Source organism: Stegastes partitus, unplaced genomic scaffold (genome assembly GCF_000690725.1).
Source record: "Stegastes partitus isolate 25-593 unplaced genomic scaffold, Stegastes_partitus-1.0.2 Scaffold867, whole genome shotgun sequence".
NCBI lineage: Eukaryota > Metazoa > Chordata > Actinopteri > Pomacentridae > Stegastes > Stegastes partitus.
Window position 1 is genome coordinate 22,238 of NW_007578598.1, and position 23,141 is coordinate 45,378.

At 36.6% G+C, this 23,141-nt stretch overlaps 3 protein-coding genes across 3 annotated transcripts in view; 2 read left to right on the plus strand and 1 right to left on the minus strand.

The window, feature by feature from the left end:
- The first annotated feature begins 3,793 nt into the window (after positions 1-3,793).
- plek2 (pleckstrin 2) lies at positions 3,794-11,904 on the plus strand. The gene is made up of 9 exons (XM_008293254.1): positions 3,794-3,867; positions 4,764-4,928; positions 5,462-5,646; positions 5,762-5,853; positions 7,163-7,350; positions 7,515-7,616; positions 8,618-8,701; positions 8,921-8,999; positions 10,211-11,904. The coding sequence occupies exons 1-9, from the start codon at positions 3,814-3,816 to the stop codon at positions 10,336-10,338; spliced, it is 1,077 nt and encodes a 358-aa protein (XP_008291476.1). The 5' UTR covers positions 3,794-3,813; the 3' UTR covers positions 10,339-11,904.
- A 1,787-nt stretch (positions 11,905-13,691) lies between these two features.
- Positions 13,692-19,157, minus strand: LOC103365732 (galectin-related protein B). The gene is made up of 4 exons (XM_008293255.1): positions 18,844-19,157; positions 18,451-18,536; positions 16,158-16,338; positions 13,692-14,529 (listed from the first exon to the last, which is right to left on the minus strand). The coding sequence occupies exons 1-4, from the start codon at positions 18,868-18,870 to the stop codon at positions 14,386-14,388; spliced, it is 438 nt and encodes a 145-aa protein (XP_008291477.1). The 5' UTR covers positions 18,871-19,157; the 3' UTR covers positions 13,692-14,385.
- Positions 19,158-21,184: 2,027 nt separating this feature from the next.
- Positions 21,185-23,141, plus strand: part of zfyve26 (zinc finger, FYVE domain containing 26) — a 39,685-nt gene continuing 37,728 nt past the window's right edge. Inside the window, exon 1 of the mRNA XM_008293256.1 lies at positions 21,185-21,244. The gene's annotated coding sequence lies outside the window, so the exon portion shown is untranslated. The remainder of the gene's footprint in view (positions 21,245-23,141) is intronic.

Sequence of the window (23,141 nt, forward strand, 5' to 3'; positions counted from 1 at the left end):
TTTTGGGGTCATTCTGTGTCACATTTTAGTTTCTATTGATCTCATTTGTGGCACATTTGGGACATTCTGTGTGTGTGTTTGTGGTCATTTTGCATCTCGTTATGGTTGATTTGGTATCACTCTGGTTGTTTCACGTCTCTTTGAAGCCATTCTGTTTTGTTCTGAGGTCATTTGCGTCACATTTGTGTTACTTTGTGTCTCATTTTGCTTGTTTTTATGCCTCAATTTGGACATTTTGCAGCTTTTTGTTTCCTTTCTCTCATTTTGGGGTCATTTTGTGTCACAATTGCTTTACTTTATGTCTCTTTAAGGTTATATACTGTCTAATTAAGATCATTTTGTGTCATATTTGGACCAGTTTGTGTCTCTTTATGGTAATTTAGCATTTTTTTCTGGTGGATTTTGTACCATTTTGTGGCTTATCTATGTCCATTCTGTTTCTTTCAGTCATATCTTGTGTCTCACTGATCTCATTTGTGGCACATTTCGGACATTTTGTGTGTGTTTGTGGTCGTTTTGCATGTTGTTAACGCTGATTTTGTACCACTCTGGTTATTTCGCATCTCTTTATAGCCATTCTGCTTTTCTCTGAGGTCATTTTTGCATTATTCTGTGTCTTATTTTGGTTGTTTTGCATCTATTTTTGTTGCCTTTTGTGTCACATTTGCTTTACTTTGTGTGTCTTTGAGGTTATATAGTGTCTAATTTAGGTCTTTGTTTCTCTCTTTTGTGTCTTGTTTTGGTGGTTTATTGTCACATTTTAGTCATTTTGCATCTCATTCTATGTCTCTGAGGATACAAGTGTCTCAGTTTGTGTCTCTTTGTGGTAAGTTTGCATTTTGTTATGATCCATTTTTGTTGTTGTCATACCTCCCTGGTATTTTCACTTCTCTTTGTTGCCATTCTGTCTCTCTGAGGTCATTTTGCGTCACATTGTTTTATATCCAACAAGAACCATACAAACTGTTGATCACAAGCAGCATGGGAAACCTGGAAGCTTTTACTTCCTAGAAAGGAAAGCTTTGGGGGGATTTTGCATTTCTGGTAATGAATTCTGAATGTTTTGTTTTTTTTACATTTGGGGGGAAAAAAACAGGTTTATGATCTCAAATGAGAATCCTGTGGCCATTTCAGTGCAGTAAAACGTGAGACCGACCGACCGACCAGCGAGGCGCTCTGTGTAACCAGCTGTGGACGTCGACACTCAAACACACCCAGCGAACAATAAGTCTGTGGACCAAGAAAACAGAGTCGGCCGAATGTTTGCGTTTTCAGAGTGTGTGACCAGGACAACCAGCTGCCTGCGTCACAAGCCGTCATATCCTGGCGTGCCGTAACACCATCGTCTCCTTTTTTTTATTTGCCGTAATGTAATGTTTGATTTATGGTTAATGTTACACAGAGGGCATTCCAGACACACCTTCTGCTCTCATCGCATAGAAAACATGTTTGACTCTGACTCAGGAGAGGTGCTCGAGTCTGAAGGAGCAGGATTTGGGGTTATTGTTTCCTCTGTGTGCTCAACAGATTCCAGTTTTCTCTTGGCAGCATGCTTGTGTGTGCAGGTTTCCTCACCTGGGAGACACAACGCAGAGTTTACAGGAATCCTGCAGCTCCTCTGAAACAACTATGGTGCTTTTTCATCAAAACAAGCTCATTCAAACACACCGAAAAACAAACGGAGCAAAATCAAACTTACTTAAATGGAAAAATAGCAAGAAAACTGCAAGAACTCTGCAGAAAATTTTGGCTTTTCAACTGTCGTAACTGTGTTTCTGAGTTGTTTCTCAACATTTCTGCACTACAATAGACCTTTTTCACTGCAGATATTCTGAACTTTTGCATCAGAAAAAGCACAGGAGGAATTAAAAATGTTAATAATGGTTCAGTTCTACTTAAAGTGGATTCATAAAGGGGAGAGAAAGTAAAACACACAGGAGAAAGACACCCAGACTGAATGGCACACACATGACATTTATACTTGTTTTGTGTCTCCAGATGTGCATCCTGGAGATGTTATTTGTCATTTTGCTTCACTTTGTGATCATTTTTTGTCACATTTTTAAACATTTTGCATCTTTTTATAGCCACTCTCTTTCTCTGGGTCATATTTAGTGTCTTGATTTAGTTGTTATTCATCTCTATGTATCACATATTGGTTGTTTTGTGTCTTTTTGTGTCTCTCTTAAGGTCGTTTTGGGTCACATTTGCTTTACTTTGTGTCTCATTTTGCTTGTTTTAGCCTCATTTCGGTCGTTTTGCTTCTTTTTGTTGCTTTTCTCTCTTTTTGAAGTCATTTTGTGTCACATTCGCTTTATTTTCTGTTTCATTTTGGTTATTTATTATCACACATTGGTCATTTGCAGCCATTATACTTCTCTTAACGGCAATCTTGTGTCTCGTTCTAGTTGTTTTCAGCCCTTGTGTGTCATATTTAGAACAGCTCGTATCTCCTTGTGGTAATTTTACATCTGTTGTGGTGGATTTTGTACAATTCTGGTACATTTGCATCTCTTTGAAGCTTTTCTTTTCTCTGACATCACTGTGTGTCACATTTAGGTTATTTTGTCTCATTGTGGCTGTTTTTTGCACAACTTTGGTATTTGGCATCTTTTTGCTGCCATTTTCTGTCTTTTTGAGGTCATTTTGTGTCATATTTGTTTTATTTTGTGTCTATTTTGGTAGTTTATGATCACATTTTTGTTATTTTGCACGTCTTTGTAGTTGTTCTATGTCTCTTCAAGGTTATTTAGTGCTTTATTTTGGTTATTTTTGATCCAGTTAATCTTTTTGACAAACTAGTAAAAATATTTGAAAGTATATTTCTACTCTGTCACAAATCATTGAATGTAAATTTTAAAATAACTAAATAAATAAATAAAATTTCGTCCATTTAAAACTAAATCCACAACACAAAAATGTCCAAAAAGCAAAAGAGTCCGACTATTTTCTGAAGTGACTCTATGATACCACTGCAGTCATAACTTTTTAACACTTACATATGTCTCTTAAATTCATAGAACATTTTTAAAACTGCATTTCATATGTAGATATCAGATATTAAAACCAAGTCTGGTTTAAAAACGTGCTTTCAAAATTGAGTTTATTATTATTATTATTACTCTTTTTCTCTTTAAAGTGACCCACTTATAAAGTGGCCCATATTTTCAACAGCACAAAATAATTTAAAAAAAGAAACCAAGAATGATGGAATAAGTTATTGCAGAGGCTGAAAAGATGCAGGAATTGTTTTTAGTCATTTAGAAAGAACTGCAGCCTCGCATCACTGACTCTTTCTTTTGTAAGAAGCAGGAACCAGAAAAAGGGAGATGAAGCTGAGCATCATGTTCAGCGGAGACACAGATGTTGCAGGAGCAGAAGAATCTGTAACAATGCTGTTTTGTTAGCTGGGTTTTTGTGCACTTTGCATGAAAAATGTTAAGGAGACTTCCGCTGTCCTCCTGTTGGACACAGCTGCTGCAGAGAAGAGTTGGTTCATCAAAATAGGCATAAAGATCTCTGGAGATGTGTCCTACGCTTTCATTTCCAGGATTTTACTTCTTCACATGCCTAAGTTGATGGAGAATGAAGCTATTGTTGAGTGGAGGCATTTCAGCCAAAACAGCCTCATCCAGTCTGTGAAGGAGTCAGAGCGCCCTCTTGTGTTAATGGGTAGAAAATGCAGCATTGAATCCACACAGTGCTGAGAAAAGGTGTAAATGTGGGCGTAAATGTGGGCGTGATGCATTTACACTCAAGACCTGAGCAGGCAGGAACAAGCAGAGCTCAGTTGCTGAGATCACACTGAAGAGAATGGAGTCAGACAAGAAAATCACTATTCTGAGGGAAGGATTCATGGTGAAGAGGGTGAGACGTTTATTACTGTAAAATATTGAGTCAGTGTGTGTCTTGTTAAGAGGGATGTAAGGACAGGACCTTTGGAACAGAAAAAAAAGTATATTTCTAAGTATATCTGTGCCTGAATCTATTCAACTTTGCCTGTTTTTGGGACTTTGGACATGAACACAGGAAGGAGGTTAAAGTTAAGCTGGAGAACTTGTCATAAAAGTTAATAATAAAATGAAAAAGAAAAAAAAAGTCATTTTACTGAATTGTTCAGTCTTTTATATTTGCAAAATAGTAAAAAAAAATTACATAGACTGTGAATATACATGTTTAATGTAATATAACATTAAAAAATGTATGTAAAGTAACATGTAAAAAATGCTATTGTACTGTATGTATTATCTAAAGTTAGCTGTTTATTGTTGTAATTAGAATTGTATCATCATCATTTAATAACTGTGGTTTTACTTTCTTTTTTTAAACATGTAAATCTGTTCATTTTATACTTTTTAAGTGTTAAATATCTGTTAGATATTTTTTGGTAGTTACATTTAGAAGCTCACCCTACGCTGGATTTAATCTATATTTTTTATTCTTATGACATAGTTTTTTTTCTGGGGGAAGTTTTGGGTGCTTGAGTTGCTGGATTTTGCAGTTTTATATATTATTAATACATAGTTCGTGACTCCTACAAGGACTGACACTGTACTGAAAGACTTCTGAATCGCTGCTATTGTGAATGCTGAGGAGAGGATGCTACTCTTCAGTCTGTGCTGTTTTGATTCTTGTTAATCCGATTTATGTTTATTTGCTTGTTTATTTGTGCTTAAAACATGTATGTACAATAGAAAATAAAGCCAGATAGCGAATAGCAATAAAAAAGTTCATCTCTTCCTGTGACATCTTTGTGTTGACAGGGTCACGTTGTTCACAACTGGAAGGCTCGCTGGTTTGTTCTGACGCCAGACAAGCTGCTTTATTACAAATACGATGGAAGCAGAAGAGACTCGTGTCAGAGAGGAAAAATCCTGCTGAAGGACTGCGTGATAACTTGTCCTTTCTTGGAATTTGAAAATCGACCGGTGAGTCATTTTTATGCTGACAATGAAGATGTTGAGAAGCACTGATGCTGTTTGTCACTGAGTGATTACTGAGTGCTCCTGTCATAGCATGGAAGTGTAACTGTTCAGAGCATTTCAGTAGAGACATCTGCACTTTTCTTTATATTAAAAGCTTTGTTGGGGCCAAATTATGGCATAAACTTTAATGTTAAAGGTGAAAAAGTAGCAAACTATTAACTAACAGCAAAAATTCTTCTCCAAACTAAGTGATAAAATCTTTTATAAAGCAAAATATACACCACATAGGCCTGAAATGTACAAGTACAGATAAATACTGAGGACATTTTTAATCGCTGTTTCCCTTTGTTTCCATTTTATTGATGGAAACCACAGTGCAGGTGTGTCTCCAGCAGCTCCACACCTCACTGATGAGAAAATGCGTTGCCTCAGGTTTCTGCTTTGTCCAGACCTGAACTTTAGAGAACAATTTGTAATTTTGCAAGTTTACTGGCACCAACAGGAGTCAACTTCTCCTTTCTGTGTTTTTTGACTAGTTGGTGTTCAAGCTGCAGACAAAGCACGGCGTGAATCACTTCTTGGAGGCCTGTTCCCGAGAGGAGAGGGACGAGTGGGCTGCTGAGATCACTGCTGAGGTCAACAAGCTGCAGACGGGCGATGGTGGGAAGGTGACGGACCAGCAAGACCCCGACGGTTCCCAGTTACACAACATCAACCTGAGGTAAACCCGGCTGCCTCCCATGGATTTACCACAAATTCTCACTGTCTCGCCCTGTTTTAATCACACTGTGTTTATGTTTCTAATTGTCTCAGCTTCTGCTTTTGTCTCCTTACAGCAAAGTGTTGGACTCCATGTATGACGTCCACAGCGGCATCAAGATGAGCAACCACGTGGAGCAGGGCAGCACCTACAGCAACTGCTTCTCAGGTGAGCCTCTGAAATATCAATAGTCTGAGCTTTAATATGCTGCAAGACATTTGAAAGGAATCATATTGATCACTTACAAGAACACAGAATTAGAGTCCAGCTAGTTTGTGGTAATTCCTGCAGAGCTGATACTCATTAGACCGTCCATATAAGTGCAATATATAAACCACGACTGCTTTATACAAGTAACCTGCAGTAAATTATGATCCATCTTTAGCAACTGTTGTAACTTAAGTAATGTTTCAGTTGCATGACTGACAAGGCAAGAAAAGTGTATTTGTATAGAAGCATCCAAAGTTCTGTACATATTAGAAAGAAATGTGTAAAGGACAACGTTTAAAGATGCAATAAAGAGCGAAAGAATGATAAAAATTGGATGCAAATACACTTTATGTATGGTAGTGTTTTTAAACTTACACTTGAGCCATCATAAGAAAATAAAATTTCATACATTATTTATTGATTTAAAGTGAATTTGCATTATAACCGGTTGTATAAATTGTATGTCTGTCTACACTGTAAAAGAAAATCTGTAATGTTATTATTTCTTTTGATTTTACTGATTTTTCTTACATTTTTACATTAAAAAATATATAAAATATATATTTTTTAAATTACATAGGCAGAAAGTGAATGTGCATCTCTAATGTAAAATCATATTAAATTGTAGGTGTGAAAATTTAAATACAAAAAATGATTTTTTTGACATGTCAAGACAATTAAAATACATTCATAAAATTATGGTAATTTCACAAATATTTATTCAGTAGGCAAAAAAAGTTAAATTCAAGCTCATGATTGTAAATATATTTCTAAAATTAGACACTCTGGTGGCAATTAACAGAAAAATATGTTTTGTTTCTGTAATTTCTGTAAAAGGCCAAAAAAAAAAACAAAAAACAAAACAAAACATAATCTAATTTATAAATAATGCAAGAAAATATATTTCAATTCTGGAAAATTAATTCATTTTTTCTTTCTTTCTTTCTTTCTTTCTTTAAAAAAATGAAATTAGTGTTTCCATTAAGTTAAATATTAAGGCACCCTCAGCTGACAGAACATTTCTCCTTTTTTTTCTTCTTTTTTCTTCTTGCTGCATATCTTATGAGTCATACATCCAAAAGGCAAATCAATTTCATTTATTATAAAAATATACTGTTTAACTCGTATGACACGTCTGCTGATCAAAGACAAAGCAACACAGTGCCTCAGCTGCTGGAATATTAACATTTTCTTTCCCTTTCTTCAGTCTACGTGTCTGCCTTCATTAGATAAAGCTGTGTGTGATGACTGTTTGTGCTCCCTGCAGGCTCAGCGGTGGTGGACTGGCTGGTGTTCATGCAGCTCGCTCTGACCCGTGTGGAGGCCGTGACGTTGGCCTCGGCTCTGCTGGAGGAAGGTTTCTTGAGAACCGTCGGCCTGAAGAGCGTCGCTGCTCTCCGGACGGCAGGCCTCAGCGAGCAGTTCATGGACGACTCCACTGCTCTCTACAGCTTTGTATGTTCCACTGAATACATCAGCCTTTTGAATAACACCACACTCAGAATATCTACACATAGCCCACAGATTCTCAGAGCTGATTCAGTTACTGCATTGATCTGAGACAGGAGACGTCAGGATGGAGGTCTGCTGGTTTATTGCATGTTTGTTCTCCATCGCAGTCTGACAGTCTGAAGAAAAGAGGCAGCGTGAAGGCAGAGACGTCGCTGTCTGCAGTGGAGCTCAGTGGAGCTGTGATGAAGAGAGGATTCCTGCTCAAACAGGTGAACACACACTGCATCAGCAGAAAATGATGAACGTATTCTTAACCAGCAATTTTAGGAAAGAAACTTGTCCTGTTGAACATTTGAAAAAAACTTTTAGATCATATTTCATGGTTACATTGGATAATCAATAATTTGATATGAGTTTTTTTTAGGTTACTTATAAGCCATTGATAACAACAACTTGGGGTTGCCAGGTTGAGAAAAGCTTTTAACTTAGTTAGTTTTAGTTTAGTCAGTTTAGTTTTTTCACTGCACAATTGCTGTGGGAAGAAGAATTCACCATGACAATTATAAAATCAAACTATGTTAAATACATCCTTAACTTTGTTGTATGTATTTTTTTTTGGTTTATTTTGCAAATTAATTTCACTTAAAGTCCAAGTGAAAGGAGGTGGACAGACAGTCTTTAATCATAACTGTATTGTATGTTGTTTTTAGTGTCAAACAGACAAGTACTGGTGCTGCAATGATAATTATTTACATTATTATTATGTGTAACATGACAAGAATACTTCACATTTCAAATATTACAGTTATCATCATTGCTAATATATTGTATGGTATAGTATATTGCAGCACCTTCAATTAGACGTTTTCAACACTTATTTTCTTGGAAAGTGTTGCAAAGAAGCTCGACCAAAATCCATTTATTTACAACTTATTACAATTTAATGACAGTAGATGAATGAATGCAGTAATTATAGTGAACGTGATGGTGTAACAAAGACAGAAACCCGCTGCTAAATGGATGACTAACATTTATAAATGCAATACCAGCCGAAGAGACTTTTCACAACCTGGCAACCCCAAACTTGTTCATAACAACATTGTGTCAGTGCTCTATAAGGCTTATCGAAGGCTTTATTAACTACTGATAAAGGTGTTTACTATAAGTTAGAAATTATAGTGGTGTAGTTTTAAATTTTTACCATTTTTGGCGTCATTTGTTCATATTTGGATGAATTAGTCAAATCAACGTTTGTCTAATCTTCAAACAGGGACACCGACGGAAGAACTGGAAGGTGCGACTGTTCGTGCTGCGTTCAGAACCTGCATTCCTTCACTATTATGACCCCACCTCGGTGAGTTCACAGACAGCGTTACAAAGTGCAGGAACATAAAATAAATAAATAAAATAAAACTATTAATGCTTAACTTTATGACAAGCTGAATGAAACCTTAAATCAGCTGGGTTTTGTTTGCCTGTACGTCCAGCTGTGACTGTGAAGCTGCTCTTACACACCATCCTCAGTAATTCCTCCTCATGTCTGATCCACTTCCTGTCTTTCGTCACCTGTCAGGATGACATCAGCCCAGTGGGCGGCTTCTCGCTGCGAGGATGTCTGGTGTCGTCTCTGGATGATAACGGAGTTCCCTCAGGTGAGTCACCGTCTCAGACTCCAGGAACTCTTGAGAAACTTCTGCATTTATAATGTCAGCTTTTCTGTTACATAATCAGAAGATAAACAGCAGACATCTAAGTGTACAATAAGTCCTCTATTGATCCTATGAGTAAGATCCAAAGCCTGATCTTCCCCATGTTGTCTAAGAACTCCTCGATTATGACGAACACATGCCAGTACGTAACCAGATGTTTAGGACAAATAAAATACTGAGAACAATGTGCAGAGACCAACAAAAGTATCATCATGGGCAGATTATGAAAGAAGGATACAGATGTTTAAAAGCCTTCACTTATCCCAACACACCCAGATTGAAGCCTGCAGAAATGATGACACATTGTCTTTATGGTCCTTTTGTTGTTCCATTTTGCTAATTTTATGCCTACTGTTGTTTGTTTTGTGTCTTTTATTGGCCATTTTGATTCTCTTTAGGGTCGTTTTTATCCCATTGAGGTCATTTTGTGTTTGTATCTTTAATTTGGCGTAACATATTGATAATGTTGTGTCTCTTTGTGGTCATTTTGTGTCATGGTATTTTTCGTTTTTGCCCCATCTTGGTGTCACAGTTTGATTATATTACAGATTTGATTTTATTTGTCGTTCATTGCATTTTATTTATTTTTTGTCCCATATTATGAATTTTATGTCTCTTTGAGGTAATTTTTCATCTTTCTGTGGTTGTTTTTGTCCAGTTTTGATCTTTGTTTTTATTGTCTTGCATCTCTTTGTGGTTCTTTCATTTAATACGGGTTGCTTTGGATCATATTTTGCTCGCTTCGTGTCTCTTTGTTGCCATTCTGTGTGTCTTCGAGGTCATTTTGTGTTACATTTAGTCTCTTTTTTGGTTATTTTGCATCTCTTTCATGTCACATTTTGTTTGTTTTGTGTCTGCTTCTGGGATATATATTATAACTATAGGGAAAGAGCCATGGGCCCCCTGATTAGGGTGTGCTCAATAGGCCCATTCAGTAATTTGTCCACGTGCATTGTGAGTTTTGGGGCTTTTATTGGGGTTTTGTACAGTAACTAACTGTAACAGCAGACTTCAGAGCTTCCCTGTCATCCACTCACAGACCTGCATGTCCAATATTTCTGCTCTAATCTGACATTAGTCCATCTAGTGCCGGTTTACTATGTCAATCCTGACACAGATAAACTGTATTGACTGTAATTTCTCCTCCCTTGCAGGTGTGAAAGGCAACATTCAAGGCAACCTGTTTAAAATCATCACTCAGTCGGACACACATTACTTCATCCAGGCTCCGAGTCACCAGGACAAGATGGACTGGATCGATGCAATCAGGGAGCAAACATAGAGCCGCCGGTTCCACTTAAAACCACATCTTGTTCTTTTAATCTGCTATGAAGAAGATTGAATCTAAACATTCTGTGAATGTGCTGTAGCAGTAGAGTAGATGGTTCGTAACATTTCTGTTCATTTGTCTCTGAAATTTTGGCACATTTAGTCTGATTATTGTTTATTTTAGAGTTTGTAAAGGCCAACAGTTGTAGCAGTTCATCTTGTAGTCATTCTGTTTAAGTTGATATTTTTGTTTAACAGATTATTTAAAAAATAATCATTTGGACTATAATTCAAATGGTGAATTTTATGTACTTGGTTGTAATTTCTATGTAATTCTTATTTTTTTTTGCTCCTAATTCTGGGAGAAATATTGTCTTCTGTATTTTACTACCACTACTTTTCTTTTTCCTTTATTTTTTTGAATTTTTATTTGACAGCTGTAGTTACCTCACACAACATGTGATAAACCTACAACATACCAAACACAATTAGGGTATGAATCAGTGGTTCCCAACATTGTTGGCTTGTGACCCATTACAACAAACTTTTCAGAGGTCTGTGAGAGCCACATCTCATCTAAACATCTCAGATGATTTCGCTTGGCCCAAACTGGAAAAATACTCCAATATTTTCTTTCTTTCTTTCCCAAACCTTTTAATAATCTCATGACCACACAGATAAATAAATACATTCAAACAAATGCATATTGCAGATGTTACTTTTACTTGTAGTGTGCAGGTCTTGCACACTGCGATGATTAATCCTTCTTCTTCATTATTCCATTTACTTCATGGAAAGCACCAGTTCCCCAGAGCATGATGGTGCCACCGCCATGCCTGATTGTAAGTTTGGTGTTCTTTGTGTTAAAGGGCTCACCTTCTTTCCAAACATATTTCTGGTCATTGTGGCTACATTTTTGTTTCATCTGACAGCAGAACTTTCCTCTAGAAGGCCTTTTCTTTGTGCAGCAACAAACTTAAATCGAGCCTTAAGGTGCGATTCCTGGAGGGAGAATCTATTCACGTCTTGCATGGCGGCCTCTAAAACACTGTGAACACTGACAGCTGTGTTCCAGCAGCTCTTAATTCATGCATAGCTGCTTTTTGGTGATTCTTGGTTGACTCTTGACCATCCTGACTAGTTATCTCTTGGCAGCAGGTGATGGTTGTTTTCTTCCTGGTCGTGGCAGTGACACAACTGTACCATGCACTTTATAGTTACAAACAGTTGTTTGCACAGATGATTTTGTGATCTTTAGCTACTTTAAAATGGCTAAAAGGGATTTTCTTGACTTGTTCAAGTTAAGGATTTGCTTTTTCAGATTTCTGCTGAGCTCTTCTGACTTCCCCACTTTAATGTTTGTGGCTGAGTCTAATGAGTGGAACTAATGGGTCCTATTTAAATTGGTTCAAAGGAGTCAGCAGTGAGAAATTAAAAGGACATGCCACGAAGAAAATTTGATTAACACAACTTTCTCCATCACCCAAACTTATAATTCCAGTTGCTGTATGTATCTTTGTGACTCAGCATTTTGTCATATTTCCAGAAGACCTAAAATAAATCTATAAAAGCACAGAAATACACGATTGTTTTTTGTGCCATGATGCATGTGTTTGAATCATTCCACCATAGAAAAGGTTATAGAAAAGGAAAGTCAGGACTGCCATGACATACATGGTCTCTACAAGAGTATGCAAACTTTTGTTCACAGCTGCATATATGTAATTTAACACAACATGAGCTTTACTGGATTTCCATTGTAGAGGGTTTAAATCAGCTCCAATGTGATGATTAAAACAAAACTGTCTCAAAACCATAAATTAAACTTTTCCAACCCTAAAGGGTGGAATTTTTTCATGTGGTACTTCTACTTTAACAAAAGGTCTCTCAGAGGAAGCACAGTGCAAGTAGAGACTAGAAAAGCCTCTGGAGGTATTCGTCCCAATCGTCAAACTTTATTTCAGTCTGGCTGTTTAGCGGCGCTCCCAGCAACCACAGCCCGACACTCCCACTGTGCAAGCTGAGTCGAGCCTTTATCTGAGTGACTCAGTCTGAGCTGGTGTTGTTTTACAGTCTGCTTCCAGGGAAATCATGAGTGACACAATCAGCCAGCGATATACGACGCTGTGGAAGTGGGTTCTGGGGCGAGTCCAAGCACTGTTTGTGGCTTAATTCAGTTAATCTGCCTCTCTCTGTGGGCGCCTGTATTTAGTTTTGTGTCTCTTTGTGGTCGTTTTGCATCTCTTTGTGATAGTTTTTGTCCCATTGTGGTTAAGTTGTTGCTAATTTTGATGCTCTGTGGGCATTTGCATTTAATTTTGGTCGCTTTGTGCCACATATTATTAATTTTCTGTCTCTTTGTGGTCATTTTGCATCTCTTTTGATATTTTTTGCGCCATTTTGGTCATTTTGTTGCATCTTTTGATGGTTCGTGGGCACATATTGTTAATTATATGTCTCTTTGTGGTCATTCTGCATCACTGTATGGTTGTTTTTGTGCCACTTTAGTCATTTTGATCTTTTTGCATCTCTTTGTGGGCGCTTGCATTTCATTTTGGTCTTTTTGTGTCTAATAATTTTATTTTTGTGAGTTCATGTCATCATTTTGTATTATTATATGGTTGCTTTTGTCCTGCTTTGGTCATTTTGTTGCTTATTTTGGTGGTTTGTGGGCATTTGCATTTAGTTTTGCTAATTTTGTGCCACATATTGTTAATTTATCTTGTCTGTGTGGTCATTTTGCATCTCTTTATGACAGTTTTTGTCCCATTTTGGTCATTTTGTTGCATATTTTGATGGTTTGTGGGCATATGTTGTTAAGTGCATGTCTCTTTGTGGTCCCACTTTGGCCATTTTGTGTCTCGTTTTTCACCTCTTTGTGGGTGCTTGCATTTAATTCTGGTAATTTTGTGTGTTAGAATTGTATTTTTGTGAGTCTTTGTAGTCATTTTGTTGCTCATTTTGATAGTTTGTGGGCACTTGCATTTGATTTTGGTTATTTTGTGCAACACATTGTTAATTATTTGTCTCTTTGTGGTCATTTTGCATGACTGTATGGTTATTTTTGTTCCACAATGGTCATTTTGTGTCTCGTTTTGCAGCTCTTTGTGGGCGATTGCAATTAGCTTAGGTTATTTTGTGCCACATTTTGGTCATTTTAGTCTCTTTATAGCCATTCTGTGTCTCTTTGAGGTAATTCTAGGTCTTATTTTGGCTGTTTTGTGCCCCCTCATATGATAAAGCCATCATGGTCATTGTGCATCCGGTGAAATCATAATGGACACAATACTCCAGTTATATACGACACAATGGAAGTGGTTCTGGAGCAAATCCAAGCAGCATCGATTCAACCACGGCAACAACAAATAACAACAAAATTGATTTATTGCAGTGAAGTAAAGTCGATATGAAACATCCACATAAAAAGTGCTAGTGGTAAAAGAAACCAACTCAAAGCTGATAATGGTGCAACAACAGAAAACCCTTCCAGCCTTGTGTTTAATCTGGACTCCAACTGAGAGAAATGAAGCATACTGTGTGTTTTTACGGGCATGCACTATTGTTTTACATTATTACACCTGTTACAGTACGTAGTCGGGCACAGAATGACAATCTTGGTTACGCAATCAGTTTCAGAGACATTCATCATCATGCAGGCGCTCGTAAACGTAAGTGCTTTCAAAGGTTAACTCCAGAGAAATCAAGCCTGAAATCTCCACTTTTTCTTAAATCACAGACATTTTTTTAAAATGTTTGTACAAATGTTCATTCAGGGAAAACATTATAGCTTCAATCACATTGTTCAAAACTTAATTCAGTTCAAATCACATTTGATTTAAGACTGTTACATTCAGTCAGTATCTTCAAGTCCCCAGACAGGTAATCTTAGTGAAGGCACTTCGTCTTAACACGTGATTACGAGGCAGGTGTGACTTAGTCTGAAAATGGAAACACAACATCCCCACCGCGGATTAAATTATTCACTTAAAAAGTAGATCTATCCTAATCTTAAATTATTGTATAACTGTCCGGGGCGTCCTCGTGTCATCTGTGCGAGGTGCTAGGCCACCTTGGTGAGCTGGAGGTCGCCGAAGACTCGTAAGGCAGTGAGGGAGGCGAGCTGGGAGAGTCGGTGGGTGAAGCCGCACAGAGGCTGTCCGTCCACCAAGATACGAAACTGCTGGTGCTCACAAACTATCTCCATCTAGGAGGCAGAGGGAAGTCAGAGTCATATAACAATACACACTTGTTTCAGCCTGAATCACAAACTGAGGCTGCAGCTGAGAAGTCAACAAGAAAAGTCTCATTATTGAAAAATCAGAGGTCAGACTTCCAAAATAAGAGCTCTCTTTTTGGTCATTTTGCATCACTCTGTAGCTGTTTTTGTCCCATTTTGGTCCTGCTTTGAGTTATTCTGATCATTTTACATCTCTTTGTGTGTGTATGTTTAATTCTGGTCATTTAGTGTCTCTCTATGATCATTTTGCATCGTTTCTGTCCAATTTCAAATATTTTGTGTCTCATTTTGATCATTTTGCATCCCTTTGTGGGTGTTTTTGTCCAATTCTGGTTATTTTTTGAAATTCATTTTGAATGTTTGCATTCATTTTTGGCCATTTTGTGTCTCAAATGATCAATTTTGTTTGTCTTTGTAGTCATTTTGTGTCACTGTATGATTGTTTTTGTGTAATATTTGTCATTTTGTATCTCATTTAGATCATGATGCTTCTCTGTGCGGTTGTTTGCACTGAATTTTGGTCAGTTTGTGACTCATAATATTAATTTTGTGTCTGTATTGCATCATTTTGCATCTGTTTATGGTTGGATGCATTTAAATCAGGTTGTTTTATGCTACATTTTGGTAGTTTTGCTTCCTCTGTCGCCATTCTGTGTGTCTTTGAGGTCATTTCGTTAGTCTGGGTCTTTGGCAACTCTTTTGTTTCCCCATTTCTTTCATGCCAACATGGTTACATATGACTGGATTAACAGCCTGTGGCAAGACATGTGTTAAGCAAAGCCAGGCATATTAAATCTCTCTTTGTGGTCATTTTGCACCTAATTTTGGCCATTTTGCATAATTTTACAGTTGTTTTAGTTCCATTTTGGGTTTTTTTATGTCTCATTTTGATTGTTTTACGTCAGTCTATGAGTGCTAGCATTTAATTTTGATCATTAGCTGTGTCATATTGGTAACGTTCTGTCTCTTTGTAGTCATTTTGTGTTGCCATATGGTTGTTTTTGTCCAATTTCGGTCATTTTGTTGTCTCATGGATCGGTTTTAGTGAGATACGCTGCTACAGGCAGATGCATGTTTGCAAAACTGAACCTGCACAGGAACTGACATTTGATATTTGCAAACTACATATAATGTAGCCTACATGTTTCTCTGGTCACTGGAGACAGCATCTTAACTGAGTTTGTGAAGTAGAGGACGATGATGATGATGATGATGATGATGACGATGATGATGATGATGATGATGATGATGATGATGAGGTATAACGGACAACCCTGTTATGCCTCATCATATCCTGTTTGTCTCTGTAGAAACAATAACTTGTACAAAAAGCTGCTTACGGTGCAGTTTTATCAGCTGACTGTGTAAAATCAAGCTAATAGGAACTCCCATATAAAACATATTACAACATGTTAGAATACAGACTAGCTGTGACAACTACTGGAGCAACACAGCACCAGAAAAAACTCCTGTAATTCTCCAGTAAAACTTTGCTTTTGCAGAAACTGTGCAATAATTGAAGCTTATTGAACCGTGCTGATCGATGTCGCCTCAGGGCTGGAAGCCTGAGTGCAGAAAGTAGATCATCAAAGTACCTTGAAGGGTTCTCCTGCTGCAAAAGGAAAGAAGGACAGAGTATTTTCAGCAGAACCCCATTTCCCGGCGAGGCGGGCGTTGCGTTGGACGGCCTTCTCCCTGAAGCTGACCTTCAGCTGCAGGCCGACGTCGCCCTCTGAGTCCTCCTCCAGAGGCCGACTGGACAGAATCACCTCCATGCTTCGAGACACAAGCACAGAACAGAAACAGAATGCAAAGTTTACAGCAACACATAAATACTCTGTCTGTCTTTCTTTTTGAACTGAACGTTTTATCTGGATTATCAACTTTCATAGATTCGCTGGAGAACAGTGACATCTTGTGGTTGAGGAAGACTCAAATTCAGCGCACGAACGTGAGCATCAGGACAGAACAGTTTGAATAAAAACCACATTAAAGACATATTGGTTTAATTCTCCATCAGAATCAATAATATTTTTAATAATATCACTTCTCTGCAGGTTAAGATATTTGCAGAATAACACAGTCGCTTCATTAAATGTGATGAATTCTTCCACGTTAAACTACAAGAAATTGTATAAAGCACATAAAACTTACTCAATATTTAAGATATTTTAAAAGATTAATAGAACATTGGCAGGAGCCACTGAGCAAAAAGAGACATTTAGGGTTATTTTAGTTGCTTCAGATTATTAGAGAATGATCCAAATAGTCCTCCCACCACTGCCAACTTCTCACGACTCTTTCTTTGACCATCTTTGGTGACCAAACTTCTGAGCAAATCCTCCACTTTGCTGACTCATTTTATAATTTGCCCTGGAATTATTATAGTTTCTCTCGTGTCAAACCTATTTTAGGAGCTTCTGAGAACCAAGACAACATATCTTTGGAGGAAGAAAATGTTTTATTGTTCTTTAGAATTAAGCAGATTTGGTGTTAAAGTGACCTACCGTGTATCTGCACTGTGTTTGGATAAATCATCTCAGAAAAATAATAGTATTAAAACAGTTCTTCAGAAGACTTTATGAGCTTCTTTTACTACATTTTATTGAAGTTATTTGGTGGCAAGTGAAGGAATGAAATTAGTGCTGCAACTAATGATCAGTGTTTTTATTTCAGTGTCACAATTTCCCAGATCCTCCACTGGCATCCTGCAACATGTTGTTTGTTTTGTTTTACCAACAGTCCAGAACCCAAAATATCAAATGTATTATAATGAAAGACCCAGAAATTCTGCAAGTTCTTACAGTTACAGTCCATTTTTTTTTACAAGTTTTAAAATTAATCTGCACATCCAGCTTTCTTTGGAAGATAATTTGCAATCTTTGGGGTGTTTGTTTCCCTTCATAGTGACACATGCTGTGGTTGTGTTTTGGCCAGTTTTCAACACTGTACTTGTCTCTAATTAAATCAAATAATAAGAAATGCTAATCAATGACCAGCAGCTGTGTTCATTTCAAAATACACATAGTCATTTGTTCTGAAATACTAAAAGAAAAAGTATTTAGGAACAATTTAAAAGCAGTTTTTTCCTTAACCACAAAGAATTGTCTTGAAAATTGAACTTAATTTTCCATTTATTTACATTCATAAAAAAGGAATCATTTTAAAAATGTTTTTTAAGGCACTGACGGCTCTTTAAAGAACTCTTTGCAGAAATACTTCAATAAAGAACATCTTTCTGAAAGGCTTTTTGCAGAACATGATTCTTCTGTTGCATCACTGTGAAGGACCATTTTTGTTTCCAGTTAGCATCTTTATTATCATTTTTTTCAGTGTATGTTTTCTGCACATCACCTGTAAGGATAGTTTTGAATCTGAAGATAAAAAACACCCAAAATAACAGCAGCCTTGTGTTACATTCAGTATATGGGATAAAGGTCCCATGGGAGCCTTTGTCCTTAAAACCTCCTGAAGTTCCTGCAGACAAAAATAACTTTAGCAAAAATGAAAGAAAGTTCTGTGTCACAGTTTATTTTTGCAGAGTAAGTTGCTGCTCTAATTGTCTTTTTATTTTTTATTTTTTACTGCACAAATGTGATGAGTGGCTGAATAAACAGCCTGCTGATGTTATCAAGCACAAGAATGTCCACAGTGACTCTTTAGGTTTCATGGGAACTGCAGCTCTCCCACGCACACATGGACCCAATTCGGAAACTACTCTGATATTTTACCAAAACAGGCACTCAAACAGTCAACAGCTGCTTTTAAAACGTTATTTCAAACCAGGGAGTCTTCAGCTCCAAGTTTAATGAGCGCACCATGCAATGCAATGTGTGCAACAGTTAATAATGCATAAGTCATCAAATGAGATAATGAGAGTGCACTGACCTCTTGGGCTTTTTGTTAATAATTCCCATCACCACCAGCTTCATGGAAGGCCGCAGCCCCCCTTTTATCTCTCCGGTGTACTCCCCCTGTGGAACAATAGAGAGGAGCATCAGCGGGATGAGGCCTGCACCGCTGCTCATCACCAAACTCTCACTTTATCGCGGTGGAAGTGTATGAAAGCTGCTTCCTCATCGTGCAGCCTGCTCGCGTCTCCATCTGCAAGCCGAGGCACCGACAGGAACAATAGCTGTATTGATCCGGCTGTGAAGCAATCAGCTGCTCTGCTGTGTTTCTGCTCAACAAGCTGCACGGTGGCACATTTTTTTTAATGGGATTTTTTTTTTTTCTTTTTTTGAGGAAATGCGACAGTGAAAACAAAAGGAAGCTACGTACATTTTCTTTCTGGTCCTTTTCTTCCATTCCACTCAGGGCGTGATGCGGTGTGGAGGCTTTCGAGCGGTGATGCCAACTGAGCAGCGGCTGACTCTGCCTCCAGCTGGCAAACCCCGCCTGCACCACGTTGTCATAGAGACAGGCTCCGCTCTATTATCCCTCACATGTTAATTAATTCCTCATAATTGGACAGAAGCCTGTTTAAGGATCAGCCTTTGCCCGATTATTTCACTGTCATCTCGCGAGTCTTCTGCTTCTTTGGGTTCAGTTTCACCATTTTCAGTGAAAAAGTCCACAGAGCGCCCTGATACCATCCTGAGGAGGACGCCTTCACTGGCGACGGTCAATGCACTCTAAAAATTAACGTTTTTAATTAACTGTAAAAATAAAATAAAATAAGATAAAAATAAGGCATTGCTATTTTACAGATTGTCTCTGTAGTATTGTTTTACAGATTGACTGTAACCCAAGAAAATTGTACATAATGTCCACATCAAAAATGTGTATTTTTACAAATAGCAATTTATGTTTCAGCATAAAGCTACACTGTTTTTACTGGATTTAAATCAGCAAGTATATTTGTATTTTAAACATATTTGCTGCTATTTGAAAGAAAAAAGTATATTATGGGTGGACATTGGTAAATAATCATTGAAACTTTTGTTTTGAGGATCTGTACTTTTTTTTTTACATTTAAAGATCTTATGATTTCAGATATTACATACAATCTGAGAAAAAAATCTATTACATTGATGTTTTTTTAAAACAGTTTTCAACTGTAATTTTTTCAATATCTTACAATTTTTTCAGATTTTCTCTGTTAAATTACATATAATAGCTAGTAAAATTACATTTTTTAAAAAGTATTGATTTATATGTGAATCATGAAAATACAGGCCAAAACTGTTGATGTCCTCATCAAAAACAATTTTTATTTATTTATTTGTTTTTTACAAATGGTAATTCGTTTTTGTACAATGTTCAACTCTAAGACTACAAGACGTTTTATTGCATTTTAACCAGCAAAATTAAGTATGTTACATGATAAAACTTTAAACTGTTGTTTTATGGATCGGAATTTCCTTTTTTGTATATCACAGAATATTACATTGTGTGACAAATATACAATTTTACTGTATATAAATAGGTATTTTATAGATATTTGCTGGGTTTTTTTTCACTATGTTTATCTTTTTTAACGTAAAAATTATCTACCAATTTTTTGCATATTTTTTTCTGGCACCCTTGCTGCCAGTTTGTTTTTCACTTTTTTTTAATGTATTAGTTTGTAGTGGATTTAAGCTGGTACAGGTGTGGACATAATTCAATATTAGTGACTGAGGGACATTTTAAAGAGTAATATTAGACATTCTTATGTATCAAATATATTTCCTGTTAAATTGACCAAGGTTGAAAATTTGAAACAAAACCCTTTATCTATTTGTCTAATATAATCTTATTCCCCACAATTTAGTTTAAGCCCAAATACATAATTTGAAAAAGTTAATTATGGTTAAATTTTTACTGTGATGGTGTGTACACTTTGTCTGTCAGGAATAAATCACATTGTCACAGTCACTTCATGAGAAGGGTCAATATTTTATTCCAACATTTAATGAAATTAAATTAAATGTAAATTAATTTAATTATTTTTTTTTGAGAAAAAGAAGTCCAAATTGTCTAATTCAAACTTTTAAAACTTTTAACTTTTAAACATAGAATTCTCCCTGGTTTGTCTCCTCTTGTATGACAGTAAATTGAGTATCTTTGGGTTGTGGATGTGTGTCAAACTAAGCTCTAAAAAAAAATACAGATTTTTTTTTCTTTTTTACCATTTCCTGGCACTTTATAGGCCACACAACTGATCAGTTATTCTAAATAATAATAATAATAATAATAATAATAATAATAATAATAATAATAATAATAATAATAATAATCAACAGACTATGGAAATAATCATTACTTGCAGTCCTAATGGAATAGATGGAATTTAACTTTCTGTCCAAGTACCTTACTTTTTTTTACATCCAGTTAGTACTTTTGAACCAACAAATTAAAACTGTACTAGTCCATATTTCGCCAGTGTCTGTGGACGAGAAAAGTTGGCTTTGGAGTAAGAAAGTGGTCACTCTGTTATGTGGCTTTAAAATGAGGTAATATAAAAAGAAAGGTCCTGAAAATGCACCTTCTCCTCTGAATGCTGTATTTCTGTCTGCACCTGAAGGCAGCAGCGGGAGCCCCGCCCCCCATGTGTCAACCTTTGACCAACCAGCGTCTGAGAATCAGCTGATCCAGTCACATGACCGTCGCTGCGCTGTTAGCATAACAGGTCGATGGACAGACGTGTAGCAGGGAGCGTAAATAACCCGGTCTGAGGGGAAACAACACAAAGAAATGAGTAAGTAACTTTATTTCACACTGACGAACTTCTGAAAGCTTTATTTGTATCTAAGTTTGTGCGCCTGCTCGCTGTTACGGAAGTTGCTCAACTTGTTTCAGCTACAGCTGATCAGAAACATGCTCAGCTAATGCTAATGCTAACTACAATAGTAAGGTGTCTGTCAAATGTCATCAGAGACGAAAATGAAAACGTTTTTAAAGCGTTTTTTGTACTCTGTAGCGGTTCTGACTGAATGCTGGACAGCTGTTTAGTCCCACGTTTCTGCCCCAACAAGGTGGTGTGTTTGCACAGTAAATTAAAGGCACAGGTGATTGAAGGGAATCATTTTGCATTAAATAACTTCATTTATTCAGCATCTGTTGAAACAAAGCTTCTGCACAAAGCAGATTAAAGTGCAGGGGATAAAACAGAGCATAGAAAACAATAACATGTGTTAAAGAATGATCTAAAATAGCCACAAGACAAAGCTTAAAAAGACAGACAGACCATCATAGTGAAAAACATGTATAAAGAACGGAGTAAAATTTGCAAGAACAGACTAAAATAATCACATTTAAACCAGTTAAGAGAAGTTCTCATAATAAAATGTTTGGGATCTTATTTATTGGTTCGATTTAGTATTGTTTTTACGCTATTTTGTCTAATTTGACATTTGTTTTACTCTAAAACACTTTTAAATTGCAAATAATGTGATTAATATTATTCTAAAAAAGATTTTTTCAGACATGTTTTTATTAGAAAACTCTGAACAGTTGAGTGGTGTGATGTGTCAATACAGAAAATATCCATGCAAGAAAGTATCACGATAACTCTTCATCCTCAGTAAAGGTGTAACGAATTCGTAAAGCTAGCTCGTGTAAAATGATACTGACAATAAAAAAAGTCAGTTTCATGGAAGTGATTCCAGAAAACAAACCATGATCTGATAAATAAAGGTTAATTTAATAAAGGGTAATTAGTTTACAAACCGCTCCCTTAATTGTCAACTATAGTTGTACGTAAGCAAAGTTAAACTCCTCTTATTTTATTTTAGCTTCTTAATTTGGAATATTTTCAGTTTTTTTTACTCCTCCGTGACAATACATTACATTTCTTTGGATTGAAGACAAAACAAGACGTCTGTCATCCTGAACTTTGGGAAACACTGGTTGACATTTTTCATTTTTCACAATTTTCTGACATTTCATAGATCAAACAGATTCATCAACAATGACAGTAGTTGTTAGTTGCAGCCCTACTCTAAATTTTGGTAAAGTATTGCTATGAGAGTATATAGCGGCTTTATACTTTGTTAAATCGCGCTTTGTTGTACAGTTTTTACGATTCATTGACTGCGTACAGCCATACACGACTTACCATGTGAAAGAATGGGCAAATTAGATTCTTTCCTTTTCATACAAATTAGATTAAGGGCTGTAAAATACAAGGACTTAGCAAATTAAACACCACAAGTCATGCATAATGGCAAAAACAATTTACTTCTCGAGTTATTTAATAGCAGAAAGAGAGAGGAAGAGAATTCTTCCTGGTTGAAAATGGGCCTTTGAGGGAGAACTGTGCCATCAGTAAGCATGATCAATCCATGTAGAGTGGAGGAAATTAGTCTGCGTTACTTCATGTGACAGGAATTTAAACATTATCCTCTTGTTTCTGACCATTTTATATCGGCCTGCATGGCATTGAAAAAAACTGACACTGCGATGTTTAGTTTGCCGTAATATATATTGAAAGATGGGGAAAAAATCCAGCAGTTTTCACAAGATGATGGATCATTAGATTTTCAAATGATGAATCTGTCTCGAATGTTTGGAGTGATTTTTAGGGGAAGAGCATCTGCATAGAAAATAAACTAATTCTGAAAAAGCTGTTTAGATCCTTTCTCATGTGGTGTAAA

Bases quoted from the DNA above. Each gene is read 5' to 3' on its own strand.
- plek2 (XM_008293254.1), top strand. From the start codon at position 3,814: ATGGAGTCAGACAAGAAAATCACTATTCTGAGGGAAGGATTCATGGTG. The intron at 5,854-7,162 runs GTGAGCCTCTGA...TGCTCCCTGCAG, and splicing joins CTACAGCAACTGCTTCTCAG to GCTCAGCGGTGGTGGACTGG. The intron at 8,702-8,920 runs GTGAGTTCACAG...GTCACCTGTCAG, and splicing joins ACTATTATGACCCCACCTCG to GATGACATCAGCCCAGTGGG.
- LOC103365732 (XM_008293255.1), bottom strand. From the start codon at position 18,870: ATGGAAGAAAAGGACCAGAAAGAAAAT. The intron at 18,537-18,843 runs GTACGTAGCTTC...ATTGTTCCACAG, and splicing joins AAAAGGACCAGAAAGAAAAT to GGGGAGTACACCGGAGAGAT. The intron at 16,339-18,450 runs GTCAGTGCACTC...TGTGTCTCGAAG, and splicing joins ATTAACAAAAAGCCCAAGAG to CATGGAGGTGATTCTGTCCA.